The sequence below is a fragment of the Ixodes scapularis genome, unplaced genomic scaffold (assembly GCF_016920785.2).
Source record: "Ixodes scapularis isolate PalLabHiFi unplaced genomic scaffold, ASM1692078v2 PGA_scaffold1__304_contigs__length_218370807, whole genome shotgun sequence".
In the NCBI taxonomy this organism is placed as follows: Eukaryota; Metazoa; Arthropoda; class Arachnida; order Ixodida; family Ixodidae; genus Ixodes; species Ixodes scapularis.
This window is the reverse complement of record NW_024609846.1, coordinates 146680785-146696197: the sequence shown is the minus strand read 5'-3', so window position 1 is coordinate 146696197 and position 15413 is coordinate 146680785. Positions and strand designations below refer to the sequence as shown.

Genomic DNA, 15413 nt, shown 5'->3' with positions numbered 1-15413 from the left:
CCAGTCGTTGACAGGCTAAGAGTTCAGGGGAAGATTCCCCACTCTCTTTCCAGTTTAGCAGAGCGAGCGCTGGAGAAGAGGTCGCCTCCTCTCTACCGTTCGCTCATCAGAACTGAAGAGAAGTGAAAAAAAGCTTCCTCTGAACTCTTAATTTGCCACCGACTATAGTCATCTAGGTATTAATGCATAGATGTAGGGATAGGCGAAATGTTTAAAAAGTCTATCAAAATACAAACCCAAAATACATCGCCAAAAATGTATCTAAATACTGACCTAATTACACTCTCTAAAAAAGTATTTGAGTGCAGCGTACTAATACAACGAGAATAGTTGACCATCTTCCTATGGTTTTAAAAATATATATTTTTTCTCTATCGTTCCACATCTTAGACTTACATCTGTCCCCGGGTAAAAAAGGCCGCGCTCATATAAAGGTCAGAGTATACATATATAACAAGATTCAAACGCTAAAAGAAAGTTGCAGCTACAAAAATACGTGTTTGTCATAAGATAGGTGGGTACCAGGTCAGGACACATGATGTATTCAATACTATGCCTTAATCTAATACGCTCGATTAAAGCAATAAAGCCTTTTCAAATATGTCGTAAATGCTACCTCTGAAAAGTTAAACCAATAAACCAAAACGTCTATATTTGTACCCTCCCCGTTCATTCTTTTTCCTACTTTTTTTCTTTCATGTTTTTGTGAACCAAGCGCAGCAAGTATCGCGTTATTTGCATATGACTCCCAACGTGTGAATATTGGATTTGATGGCGAAGAACAGTGCCCAAAATTGAAATTTGGGCAGTATTTAAGACCAAATATTTAAAAGATCATAATTTTAGTATTTCAACATGAGTTAGAGTTATATTAGCCAATGTGTAATTAAATACCAAATAAAAAGTGGTAGAATGATACTAAATATGTATTTCAGTTCCTGGTATTTGAAATACTGCCTATCCAATTATGGATGCATACGGCTTAACCCTTTCAATCGAGCGGCGACATGCGCCCCAAAGCCAAAGCTGTTAACTCCAACAATCAACTCCCATTAAATTTTCAATTAAAGATTGTTACGATGAATATATACAAATATTTCATTTACATGAGGTAAAGACCGAAAATGGTGGTTACAATCATCCAAAGTGGGTACCTTTCCCTCTTCTTCTTCTCTCTCCTCACGAAAATGACTCTTCTTTTTCTTCTTAACATCACTTCCCCTCGGTTGTTAACGCCGTCCCGGCGTTTCGTTGGAGAATGTACGGTTTCAGTCGGAGGACGTGAACTGTTTGTACTTGACGATGGCGGTTATTTCGTGGAAGTTCGACAGGTTCCGCTATATAATTGACGTCCTTTGTTTGTTTTACAATCCTATAAGGACCGCAATATCGAGGTAGTAGCTTCTGAGCAAGGCCGACTCCTCCCTGTGGGGTCCAGATCGGAATCAGGTGACCTCGCAAATAAGCGATGAAACTGTGGGTGCTGTCATAACGGTCGCATTGCCGTTCCTGAGAATCGAGAGTTCGCAAGCGCGCAAGTTGTCGTGCCTCTTCAGCACGGAATATGGCGTCCGACGCACAGTCGGAAGTGAGGCGAGAGCAGTGTGTCCAACATAAGGAGTAGCGGGAGCAGTGTGTCAAACATGAGGAGGGGTTCAGGACCGAAAAAAAAAGAAAGGAGGGTAGCCGGTTGTGTTTAGGGATGCCGGGAACTTGTTCCGAACCGAAGGTTCGATGATCGAATCGAGCAGTTCGAAAGGTTCAAAAGATTTCGATGTTTCGAACTTATTAAAATAGGAAGTTCGACGCTTATCGAAATTTCGAACTTATTATGCTGCAAAATTCGATGCTTGTCGAACTTCCGAACTTGATAGACTAAAAAACGCGATGATTTTTGAACTTTCGATTTTTCACATTAAAAAGGTTGAAGCTTTTCGAATTTTCAAACTTCCTACACTAAGAAATCGATAATTTTTGAACTTTCTAACTTTTTAATCTAAAAAATTCGAAGATGGTCGAACTTTCGATTTCTGAAAAGTCAAAAGGTCGACGAACTTCGACCTTTTCGGGGTAAAGGTTCGAAGTTCGTCAAACTTCGAAATACCGGCGGGCAGTTTCATCATGGATTCAAGCAGTGAGGTCCATTCGTAATTTTTTTCTTCGCCATTTTACATGCGGTGCCGCCTTTCTTTCGAAAGACAATGCTGTTTATTTCAGTCATCTGGCATGCTTGGTTTTAAAGAAATAGATTCCCGAAAGAATCAGGAAGGACGAAGGTTTTTTGACAATTGTCGTTTGTGCCATATTTGAAGCGCGCTATAGCCGAAGCTATTTACGGTAGAGATGTCGAACTTTTTAAGAATGATCTAAGCATAGCCTAGGTAAGTTTCGTCTTAAGATGTGATTATTGTCGTACAAGACGAGTTTCGAAGAAATATCCAAACATGAATCTATGGGCAATTATGCCCTGAACTTGGTAATTTGTTTCGTCTAAATTGTTTGAGGTATCGCATTTAAATTAACACCACAGACAGTACATATCATTGCCATCTGCAGAATACAAAATAATGTATTTATATTTTTCATGTTGACGAATAAATTTACTCATGGGGGAAGTTTTTTCAAATTTTTCAAGTTCAGCACGTTATAAAAAGACATTTTTATTAATTTTTTTCCTCATTTCACGTTTCCGGGACGTGTTTCTTTTAGCCTGTGCACATTTTGGTAGGAGAAGCATGTTTCGTAGTTCTGGCCCTCTGTATATGCAAGAATACAGCACTTCGGGCTGGTTCTTGATAGTTCTTCTTTTTTCTCTCTCTTTCCAGCTTTTTTTTTATTTTTGCATGTATTGTTATGTTTATTCATTTATTATTTTTTACCAATGGCACAGTCATTTAAGTTGAAAAGACAGCTTTGAACTTCCGAACCCCCAAGTATGTGACGAGTAGTGCCTTCTGACAACGAGTTTCTAGCAATGACCATCTACGCGATCTTTTATGCAGTGAAAAGGGACAGTAGCTATACATATGCATAAATAAGTTCACATTATAATTTGAGCTGGACCATGCCCTCTTTCCCCGTATTGCTTTCTTTAACAGTTCGAAATATCTGGGGGGGGGGGGGGGGGGAAGGCTGGAGGCCCCCCGCTCCTCCCCCCCCCCCCCCCCTCCCCGTTTTTCCTCTTCCGACGCCACTGGTTTGGTAAAACGCTCCTCGACCTCAAGTTGTGTCACCTTCGGTGCTCTTTACTCGGCGTTTCTTCCGTCCCAGAAAATAAACCTCCAAAGCAATTACAAACTAAAAAAATTTCAAGGTGCAGACGAGCTGGTGTATGTTGAGCATGATGCAAAATCCCGAGACTGGGAATGAAATTCGCAAGAAATAGTGTAAGAAGAAAATAAAAGCGGGGGGGGGGGGGGGGGGGGGGGGGGGGGGGACAGGACAACGTCTCAAACTCAGCTGAGTTGAGTTGGAGTCGTTGTCCTCAGCTGAGTTTTCAGCTGAGTTGACTTTGAGACGTTGTCCTCTCCCCTTTTTTCTGTCTTCTTACACTTTTTCTTTCAAATTTCATTCGCAGTCTCAGGATTTTGCATCATTTACAAACTAAACTTACTATACGCCAGCGTAACTCGGGCGGCGTTCGATCAGACTACTACCAGCGTGCAAAAGGAGTGGAAAGCCAATTTGCCAGATCGCTGCAAGGTTTTTCTGAGTCTCAACAACCTGCCTGCCCCTGGCCGTTTCGAACTGGATGAGTATCGTTAAACAATTCGTTCGTGTGATCACTACTTCGTGATGCACGTTAATGACCCCCCCCCCCCCCCCCTTGCTGGTGCTCACGATTACTGATCTATGGTCACACGTCACGCTGCACTGGCAAATACTCCAGTACATCCGGGACACTCGTCGTTTCATTTAATTGCCTGTCCAACTTCGCGCTGCCTAAATATTACACCCAACATTTCTAAACCTGATTTCGTGAAAAACAGTGAGGCGTGAATATGTTATTTCAAACTGAAACTGTGGCCGAACATGAAATCCGGACTTCGAACTTTGCGCACTTGGACTTAAAAGAAATTCGAAACCTTAGAAGTTTTTTTTTTTTCGAATTTAGCTCTAAAAGAGAATCGAAACCTTCAACTTTTCGAACTCTATGTAGAAAAAAATTCGAAATGTTCGAATTATTGAATTTTTGCATCTATAAGACTTCGAAACGTTCAATTTCCGGAATTTCAGATTCAAAGAAATTCGAAACATTCGAATCTCTCGATTTCAAGTTAGGAAATTTCGAAATCTCCGAATTTCTCAAACCTCAAGTAAAAAAATATTCGAAATAATCGAACCTGAACTTTTAGAAACCGTGAAAGCTTCGAACTTTTCGATTTCGAAACTCCACGATTTTTGAAAGTTGCGAATTTTACGAATTCAAATCTCCGTACGGTCGAAAATATCGAAACCTTTCGAATTCGAACATCAGTTCGGTCGAAAATATCGAAACCTTTCGAATTCGAACCTAGGGTGGCTCGCGGCATTCCTAGTTGTGTTATGAGGAGAGTAATTATATGCGAAAGTTACGTAAGGGAGTGCAACGTCCCAATTTTTGTGCTCGTGGGTAACGTACATTGCGAGCATGTCGGCAAGGGTCCGATTAAGGCGTTCTACGAGGCCGTTCGTCTGTGGATGGTAGGCTGTCGTTTTTTTGCGAAGAATGAAGCAGAGGTTTAAGATTTCACTTAGGTTCGACGCGAGATATGAATGGCCGTCCACAGTTGGACAAAAGGTCTCGTGGTGCTCCGTGCTTGAGGATTATGTCCTTGAGCAGGATTTGTGCGACGTCAATTGCCATTCCGGTCAGGAGGGGCCTTGTGATTGCGTAGCTTATAGTGTGATCAATCGCGACCGCTATCCAGCGATTACCAATTGAGGAAGTAAGGAAGGGACCGAGGAGATCACCTCCTACGTGGTTAAATGGCTGTTCAGGAGGATTCAGAGGTTGTGGAAATCCTGGAGGACGGGAGCTGGGTCTTTTTCGGCGCTGACAGGAGTCGCACGATGTGACGTATCACTTGACTGTTCTGTACAGTCGGGAGCAAAAGTTTGCGGGGCACGGGAGCGCGTGCCGAAATGCATCGCCGTGCCGTGCAACGGCGCTCCGCCGCATTAAAAAGCCGCGCTTTGCGCATGCGCGCCCTTCGTGCTGGCAGTCATGCCTCTTTCGCTCGTTTCCGTCCGACTCACTCCTGATAACCGCAGTCGGCGCCAGGGGCGCAAGTTGCCGTTTTGCTGGCTGTCATGCCTCGCGTCCTCTTTAGCTGCCTTAGCAGCCGCGCTGGGTGACGGAGCGCCTGGTTACACCGCCCCCCCCCCCCCCCCCCCCTCTTTTCCCTACGCGACCACCATGACAAAGCGCGGTGGCTGAGGCGGCTGAAGCACACGCACAGCATGACACCCAGCGAAGCGCTAACTCGCGCCCCTGGCGCCGACTCCTGTTATCAGGAGTGCGTCGAAAAGAAACGAGCGAAAGAGACATGATTGCGAGCACGAAAGACGCGCATGCGCAAAGCGCATCTCCTTAATGCGGCGGCGCGCCGTCGGACGGCGCGGCGATGCATTTCGGCACGCGCTCCCGTGCCCCGCAAACTTTTGCTCCCGACTGTACATATCTGTCGAGTTAAATCGTTCCTTCGCTTGGGCGTAGGTTCTGACCACACCCTAGTGACCGGATAATGGTACGTCATGGAGCTCGGCGAGAATAGACGTTTGTAAGTGTTTGTGTATGACCAGAAGCCAAGTACAACCGTCGGGTCGGAAATTTTGTTGATAGAGAACGCCATTTTGGAGAGAGTAGAGGCTTGAAAAAATTAAAGCCGTTTACAACTCCCTGTAACGCCGAATCAGAGCGCAGCTCTTGAGGAGGAGGAGGGAAGGGTACTGAGGGTCACGTGTTCTCGGGGGGGGGGGAGGGGTCACGCGACCTCGGGGGGGAGTCATGTGATATTGGGGGGTCACGTGACCTCGGGGGAGGGGTCACGTGACCTCGGGGAAGGGGTCACGTTACCTGGGGGAGGGGTCACGTGACCTCGGGGGGGGGGGGACACGTGACCTCGGGGGGGGAGGGACACGTGACCCCCCCTCCCCGAGGTCACCGAAGGAACCCGAGGTTCTCCGAGGTCCTCCCGAAGGAACGCGAGGTCCTCCCGAAGGAACCCGAGGTTCTTCCGAGGTCCTCCCGAAGGAACCCGAGGACCTTCGGGAGGACCTCGGGTTTCTTCGGGAAAATTTACCCACAATGCACCGCGCGGTTACGCAGACAGCGACGGCGACGGCGACGGCGACGGCGACGCCGACGCCGACGCCGCTCAAGCCGGAAACTGGCGCCTAAGAGCTGTGCTCTAAAAGGGTGTATTGGTGTTACCTCTCAAATCTGAAATAATAGACAGCAGCAGTGGATCAAAGTTCAGTTCCTGGGCAATGTCCAGAAGGTTTGAGATAGGAAGAACGGGAATATTGGTGTCTTCATTGATGTGGGTAGTAGAGTTAATGGGTTAAAGGATAGGCATTCGGCATTTTGATGGAGCTTCCCTGATTTATAGGTTCTGGAGAAATCGTTCTCTTGGAGCCGAAGAGCCCATCGTCCAAGGCGGCCGACAGGATCTTTTATACACGATAGCCAGCGGAGGGCGTGATGGTCAGTGATTACAGAAAACCGGCGGCCAAATCAGTATGGCCGAAATTATGTTATTGCCCACACAAACGCTCGACACTCCCGCTTGGTGATTGTGTAATTTTTTTTTTCGTTTAATAAAAGTGTGTGGCTTGCGTCAGCAGTTACTCGGTTGTGTCCGGATTGAATTTGAGCCAAAATAGCACCAATACCATGGCCATTGATATCTGTGCGTAACTCATTGGGTGCGGAGTCATCAAAATGACCTAGAATGAAGCTGGTTGTTAAAGCGATCTTTAAGCATATAAACGCTCGTTCTTCGTCCGATTGCCATAAAGAAGGCGTGCCTTTTTTCAGAAGGTTGTGCGATATGGTGTATAAAACGCGGAAGTATAAAGGCAATCCAAGAAAGCTGCGGACGTCCTTAGTGTAGCGCGGTCTTGGAAAGTCCTGAACAGCATTTACTTTCTCAGGGTCTGGTTGAATGCCGGTTTATCCACCAAATGGCACAAAATTGTTATATGAAGAATGCCGAACTGGTACTTCAACGAGTTTAAATTAAAGCCGGCGTAACGGAAAAGTTCGAGTACTTGAGCCTCGCGCGTGAGGTGAGAGGAAAATGTGATTGAAAAAATAATTACATCGCCGAGATTACATAGGCAGGTAGTCCGTTTTAAATCTTTAGCCAGGCGATCCATCATCCTTTCAAATGTTTAAAGTAATGCCCGAATGGCATAACTTTAAATTCGTAGAGGCCGTTGGGTGTAATAAATGCTGTTTTTTCTCGATCTGAGTCGTCGAGAGTAATTTTCCAATAGCCCATGCGGAGGTCAATAATGGAAAAGTACTCGGCACCGTGCAAATATTCCAGCGTGTCATCAATACGAGGGAGTGGATAAACGACCATTTTTGTGATTTTGTTCAAGCGACGGTAGTCGACGCTGAACCTCCATGATCCATCTTTTTTCTTGATCAATACAACGGGCGTTGACCAGGTGCTAGAAGAAGGTCGAACAATGTCCTTCGAAAACATGTTTTCAACTTCTTGTTGAATGACTCGACGTTCGCTGGCTGACACTCGGTAAGGTCTGTGGTGGACGGAAGTTGCGTGGCCGGTGTCGATGTGATGTGTAGCAAGGGTCGTATGTCCAAGGGGGCGGTTGTCAAAACCGAAGATGTTATGGAACTGCGTGCAGAAGACCTTGAAGGCGCTGTCGTTTGGTAGAGTCCAACCTGGAGTCTACCATGCTGAGTATTTTCAAAGGGTCCAGGAATGCTGGGCGGGTTGAATTAGGAGCGGATGGGTGGTCTGCTGCAATAGTGGAGACGGTGGCCGTGTCTAACCAAAAGCTTGTTGCTACGAAGCACCTTTTGCAATATTTGTGTACTGGAACTAAAGTTAGCTACCCATACGCGAGTGCAGCCATTGGAAATGGGAACAATACAGTGCGGGAGGGCAAGCTGTTTCGCAAGAAATATGTCCTTGTTAGGCGTTAGAACGTAGTCTTCATTGGCAACAAAGTGCTTTGAGTGAACTTCGGCGGTGTTGGCAGCAAGCGGCGGAATACGATGACTTGCAGTGGTGTATATTCTTGAAACGATTGATTCCGACGTGTGGGCTGAGGTAGGAATGAGAAGGGAAATGGTTCCTGTGGCGCAATCAATGAGGGCGGCGTGCGTTGACAAAAACTTTTATCCTAGAATCAAAGCATGGGGACAATTTTGGAATCACGGTGAAGAGAACGCGGGTTGTTTCATTGTTTATGGTAATTCGAGCGCTGCAAATTCCAAGACGTGAGATAGCGCGACCGTCTGCACCCCGGAGGAGCTTAGAATCCGGGGGCATTAAAACCTTGTGAAGCTGGCGTCTAAGATCTTCTCTTACAATAGAGATGGCGGCACCTCTATTTACGAGCGTTAATATAGAAACTTGGTCGATTGAAATTAAAAGTTCGTTCTGTGTCTTGCTCGTGGCATCCTGAAGAGGACTAGTGGCCACGAACATTGATGCGGCCCCACATCGCGAGGCTGCACGGTTTAGTTTCCCGAAATGCGGTGGTCGTGGGTGGGGGATGTTGAGCGACGGGGCATGGGCGAGGGTGAGCGGCGGGGATAGGGGAAGGGGAAACGGCTGTATCATGTGGGCAAACTGGGCTCTTCATCTTCATGGCGGTAGAAATTGGCTGATGGGCTGGAGTGACGTTGAAAGGACCGGCGGTAGGCAGTCGACGAGAAAATGCGTCGTCCATCGTTCCGGAGGGACGAGCCAGTGGATCTTTCGTTGGAACAACGCTTGAACAGCAGATACTGGAACTGCTGCACTAGCTGAATCAGCAGGGAACGCAGAGGTCTCTGTTGGCAGCATCGCTTCCAATTCACGGCGTACTATCCGGATAATTTGCCTCTCAGATATTGGCGGATCCTCACAGGTGGACTTTGGTGTCGCGTTGGGCAGGCGTGTGAAGGTGGCTGTGATTCGGCGTTTTTTAGTCTCTTCAAAACGCCTGCACTCTTGTATAACAGCATCCAGTGTGGCACAATTTTTAAAGCAATCAACTGGAATGCATCTTCGGCGATACCCTTAAGAGTGTGAGTTACTTTCTCAGCGTTAGTCATGATAGGATCAGACTTCTGACAAAGGGAAACAACTGCCTGAATGTACGTAATGTAGGATTCTGAGGGCGTTTAGACATGTGAAGCAAGCTTCCGCTTCACGGAGAGCCTTCGACCAGTAGGATCGCCAAAGAGATGTTGCAGATGTTCGTTACACATATCCGAAGACGTAATAGTTTATTCGTGGGTGAGGAACCAGGTTCGGGCTGTGTCTTGTGGATAACAAATGACGTTCGAAAGCGTGATAGTTGGGTTTCACCTGTTATGAACGCTGATCCTCTCGTATAGGTGGATCCGTTGTTCTACATCTTGATCCCCGGATCCGGTGAAGTTGCCAGGGTCACGAGGGTGGGCAATGATAAAAGGGGAGGTTGGTTGCGAGGGTGTGCCCTCCGGTGGGGTGCTGCCGGATGCCGTGTTGCCGTCGGCTCCGGAGTTCCAGGTTGGTGGGGACGGAGAGGTAGGCGGACGGGTCGCACCTCCACCAAGGTGTTACGATAAATCTATACAGTGAACGGGTCGCACCTCCACCAAGGTGTTACGATAAATCTATACAATGATTTAATTTACATTAGGTGAAGACTGAAAATGGCGGTTACAATCATCCTCTACCTCTTCATCTTCTCATGTCTTTTCGCAAAAAAAAGTATCTTCTTTTTCTTCTTAACAATATTGATAACGAAGAATTATTTTATTGCGAGGTCACAGAAGCTGTGGCCATCTAGCAGGCACTCCACAAAACTCCTTGTTCCACAAATACTGTATATACAAAAAAGGATTGTCATGGCTGTGGCGTCACTTTGTGGAAAGGCGCCCTCTTCACACGCAGCGGACACAGAATCGAATCCCAAGAACGGCGTGCGATTGTTTTTAAGCAGTTGGCTATCTTGACTACGGACGCCCTACGATCTACTACGCCAACTACAATATCAACAACGACAACGAGCGTCATTTGCTGTGATGGGAGGGGCCCACTAATAGCTATGATCTATCCCTACATATATCGATAAATTCGTTCCTAATCCATGAACTCGCACAAGTATAAAAAAAAAACGCAATCATGACTGAACAAACGTGAAAGGTATAAGAAAGATCTGTTAGCAACTTGCAAGGCAATAAGAAGCAATCGTATTCTTTTTTTTATTTTACGTTTTAATTGTATTTATTGTCATATTTTTACGAAGGAACAGGCGAGGAAACAAAAAATAGCTTGGGGAGACTGAAACGTTTAATAGCGCGAACTTGTGCCCAAGAATAAAAAGGAAACAGACGATAACAGCAGAACGTCGCCGGCTTTGAAGTCGTCGTAACAGCAGAGTCGAACACCGGGGCGGCACTGACTGAGGATCGCCATGCGGAGTTTCTTATGAACACGCGTTGGCTTCTGGAACAGTCGGCCTAGAAGGTTCGGTGACGAGGACATTCGCAAAAGCAGCAGGATTCTCGAATTTACTTGAACACAAAATTGCAAGGATAAACAAAAGATGCGCCGCCACCAGAAATCGAACCCTGGCACTTCGCGTGGGAGGCAGGCACGATAACCGTTAGGCCACGGCCGCGCTGCCTACTTGGCTAACTGCGCGCGCGGCAATATATGTTCAAATGCATATTAAGTACACAAATAGTGCGCTGCCAGGTTTAGGTAATTTTAATCACATTGACCCTAAACTAAATACAGGATGCCGTTACGTACCATTTTTTAGGCATGACGTGTACGCTATTTTCACCATATCCGCTGCTTGAATGTCGTCGACTTTCTTAATTGTACTGTTTTCTAGAAGTCCTGAATAAAAAATGTACAGTATATATAAATGTTTGGGACATATTTCAAGCACATAAAATTAGTATGAATGTTAATATATTTGAAGTTATGCTTTTTAAAGTCTGGTCTTTCTGGCTCGATAGCATTGTGTCCCACTATTAAGAATAATAAATTTCCTTACCATGAAGTAGTCTCCGGACATCAACACGATGAATATATTTGCTGCGTCCTTGTGAATCTAACTTATTCCACGTATTACAAACGTGTTCATAAAAATTGTTACAAGGCAATATGGAGTTATTGATTGTATCCGAGAAACGTTTTCCTGGAATGTTTCAGTCTACGTGTGAGAAGGTATCAATACAATTTTCCTCAAGATTTATAAGGACTTGTCTTTACATGTGTTTTATTTCTACCCCCGCAATGTAATAATAAGTAAACTCTCAATACACGGGCCGACAATATTTGAAACAATCATGCCAAACTGATAATAAAGGCAGGTGCACTTTCATGAGAAAGGTTTTGCAGCATCGACATTAACATACCCTAGACATGAAGACAACTAAATTACGAACTATTGTAAACACGTGTAAGGACCTGATAGTCAGCTTGTTCTTTACTACCCTTGCAATGACCTGAATGTTTGCGTTCAAAAACAAAACAAGAAACAAAATTATACGCTTTCCTCGTCTGGCAAGCTAGGATTCGAAAAAAAAATGAACAGTCTTGGAATAGTCGAGTGATGTTGGTCATAGATTATATGTATCTAAAGTCACCAAGTTGGTTACCAAGCGGCGTTCTCGTTCCTCGAAAAGTCGACGGGCGAGCAGCACGTCGCGTCGTTCACTGGCGGCGGCCGGGCAGAAAAGCCTTGCGCCTTCGCTTGATAATTGACCGGACATTCACGGGGCCAATTTCGGACATTCCGCCGCCTCGACTGAGTTTCCCTTCAAACTAGCGATAGCATGAAGAGGGAGGACGACACATCTATATGGTTAGCAGGGTTTCGGCAGCCGCGGGGCCCGGCGTGGCCTTGCCATAGGCTCACGCCAAACGCCGTCCATGCCCTCGAAGAAAATTGCAGGGCACCCTCCGAGAACTGCAGAGCCCGCAATAGTCAGAAACTGGGCGCAGCAACGGCGGAAGTTGTCGGATACGTGTCTAGCGTTGTAAGGATTTAGTTTGTCAAGCCACGTCTGGTCAAATCTTCGCGACGTCATATTCTGTTTTCTTTCTTGCTTTCTTTCTTTTTTATCTTTTTTTTTTTTTTTGTGGTCGAAAAAACTTTGCTGTTTTTGCGATTTTGTATTCAGATGTCCGTTTTTCTTATTCTTCCTAGTCACGTGGCTCTACGTTATGATGACTTTTTACGCTTTGCAATGGAACAGCACAATTGTACAGACTTTATCGGTTCAAGAGAACATCTCCTTTGAGCCGACATCGTGCGGCAACGCCCATGTCACGAATACAAGCTAGCTCAATTTGAGTGGAGATTTGTTGTCGCTTTTCTCAGCTGGAGGTCATATGCTAATCAATATTCTGCCATCACAAGCCAGTTCAAGTTGCTGCAAGGAGTAAGCGAGAGTGTAAAATAAATAAAAGGTGGCGTTTTGTAAAATATTGACGTGCAATTTCGCTACTTTTAGAGAAATTACTTGAGTTTCTGAATTTATAAAATAACTAAAATTATATCTAAAAAAACATTTGTATATATTCGTAAGCTGCATTTCAAGACGCGCATTTTTATATTTCTTGCACGGTTTTTCATGAAGTTACTTGTCTTAAATAATTTCTGAAATTGACTCTAACATGTATTTATTACGTGTTTCGTAATATGTTTTTGCATAAAAACATATAATTGTAATTTATTATATTTTGTGCGAATATTTCTAATCGTGTATAAAATAAATTTAAAACTATTAACTACATGCCTGCTATGGTGTGACATTGACGGCTGTGCAAATTAAAATGAGCATAGTAAAATGTTGGCAATGTCAACGCCTCGAGCTTCTCAATTTTATAAATCTGATACATATACACGTTTGCAAGTCCGGCTTCAGGGCGCTGCCATCTTGCTTGGCTGGGGTGCGCTTGGACGAGTCATAATCCGATTACGAAGCCTTGCTAAGGCGTCGTAATCGGATTATGGCCGCTCCCGAGAGCGCACCCCACTGAGGAAGATGGCGGCGCCCTGAGACCGGACTTGCAAACGTGTATAGCTGAATATTCCTCCCCAAAACACGGGGTTCACAAATATTTAGTACAGAAATATCATAAATACGACCTGGACAGCCACTGTACGATTTGACGTGGAAACGCCCAAAGAGTGTGGCATGTTATCCACGTCTCTTGACGTGCAACTGGGACTATAGTCACCTTTCAAGAACTGGTTTGCACTTTAGATGAAAGGGCGATCCACACACTTGCGCCAAGTACGACAGAGTGCCACTGCAACGGCTTCGGACGTACGGGTTGCTATGGCAACAGCTGCGTCGGCTCCAACAAGACCCGTTTTTACCCCGCCGCAAGCCGTTTGCAGTTCCACTTGGTCCGACTGAACGCAAGCACGTGAATCGCCCTTAATGCTCTAAAAAGCTTTGCTTGCTTTTTTTTACGCCTAAAAGATTTTCTAGGTTTTTATTTAAAGCATTGCCAGAGGAATTGCCCTTTTATTTTTGTCGGTTTAGAAAAGTTTTCGAAATATATTTGAATTAATCAGTGATTTCAATAAACTTTTGTTGATCCCACGGATAAATTTCATATACACTTAAAGGGACCATGAAATGACCTTTTACTTTTGCCAGATAAGTCTTACATTAAACCTTCAACATTCACTGAATGCCAAACATGCATCCGTTTTCGTCTCGGTTTATTAACTTCTACACAAAAAATTAATGAAATATCGACTTTTTCTTTCTCTCCAACTGACCGCAAAACAAGTTGCAGCGTAATTTTGACGGTCGTGACGAACTCTGGTACCGGAACCGGAAGTTCTCTCGGCAGTAGGAGAATGGGAACGTTAGCGGCGGAGAGTTGGGGGTGCGCCGGTAGGTTTTTGCTGCGCTGATGGCGCTGATGTCACCGACGTATTTTCTGAATCGGCGCCTCTCATCGCCGCGATAGCCATGGACACATTGCAACTGAGCGAAATTCAATGAGATATGTTGCACTACAGCGACAGCATGGGACTAGTCCCGTAGGCCGGTGTGATGATGTGACTCAATGAGGAAAAGAAGAAGTGCAAGTCAACCCATGGATCGGCCCCGAGGGGGAAAGGAAGATGACGAAGAAGATAAGTTTTGGGAGTGCCTGCAGAGAGCGCGTGAAAGAAGACTGGTCGAAGAGAACGTGCAGAGAGCGGAACGACACCATCGGCCAGGGCAACCGGCGGCCTCCTAATGTCTGACCAGCAGCCTGTTCCAGCGAGGGCGGCGAATAGAAACCTACGATGCCCCCGGCTTCCTACAGCGCGAGCGCTTGGTGCGGTAACTCTGGGGCCGCCGACGGAAGCCAACCGCTCCCGCTCCTGACTTCCAGCCACAACCGTGGGCCGACAACGACAGCACAGGACACACTGCTGCACAGGGATTTAAAGACATGGTGACTGATGCGTTTTCTTTTCTTTCATTTCTTTAACTAAGTTTTCTTCTTTTTTTTTGTATAAGCATATGAACTCTTTGATTTCTTTTGTAAATACAAGTTTTTATGAAAAACGAAGGACGTTGTATCTTGTCAATTATTAACCACAAAGAACCCTGTGACAATTAACTGGCGTCCGCGACAGGACAATATATTCTGTTCTTTCGTTTTTCTACGTAACAATAATTAATCAGAATGGAGGTTAAAGAGGTAATGTCTTTGGGCGCTGAGTTGGGACTGGCAGGAGCGGAGTTGAGGTCTTGGGTGGACGAGGAGCGAGCACGCCAACGAGAAGAGAGGGTTGCTGAGTGGGAAGCACAGCGCCTCAAGGCAGAAAGTGAGGAACGGATTATCGAACTAAAGATTCGTCTTGCAGAGGCTAGCGCAACCGAGATAGGACGAGCAGATGGCAGTGAAGGGTCACGTCGCACATCTATATCGCTATCTCCTAGTCCTCACAAGCTTATGCCTCCCTTCGATGACAAAAGGGACGATCTCGACTCGTATTTGAGGAGATTTGAGCGTGTAGCTCAGGGGAAAGATTGGCCGCAAGAGAAGTGGGCGACTGCTCTAAGCATGTGCCTTGTTGGCCCAGCTCTGGAGGTCATAGGTAGGATGTCACCTGAAGACTCTCTGAAAGATGATAAGGTGAAAAGGGCTTTGCTCCAGCGGTTTCGGTACACGGCACAAGGGTACCGCGAGAAATTTAGAGAGAGCAAGCCGTTGGACGGAGAG

The 15413-nt window shown here is 45.7% G+C and overlaps 1 protein-coding gene across 1 annotated transcript in view; it reads right to left on the bottom strand.

Moving 5' to 3' along the window:
• The window catches only part of LOC121832989 (membrane metallo-endopeptidase-like 1), a 148881-nt gene extending 136778 nt beyond the window's left edge, over positions 1 to 12103 (bottom strand). Inside the window, exons 1-3 of the mRNA XM_042290369.1 lie at positions 12088 to 12103; positions 11221 to 11364; positions 10971 to 11060 (exon numbers count right to left, since the gene is read on the bottom strand). Of these exons, the coding sequence (XP_042146303.1) occupies positions 10971 to 11060; positions 11221 to 11364; positions 12088 to 12103 (250 nt within the window). The remainder of the gene's footprint in view (positions 1 to 10970; positions 11061 to 11220; positions 11365 to 12087) is intronic.
• Positions 12104 to 15413: the final 3310 nt, after the last annotated feature.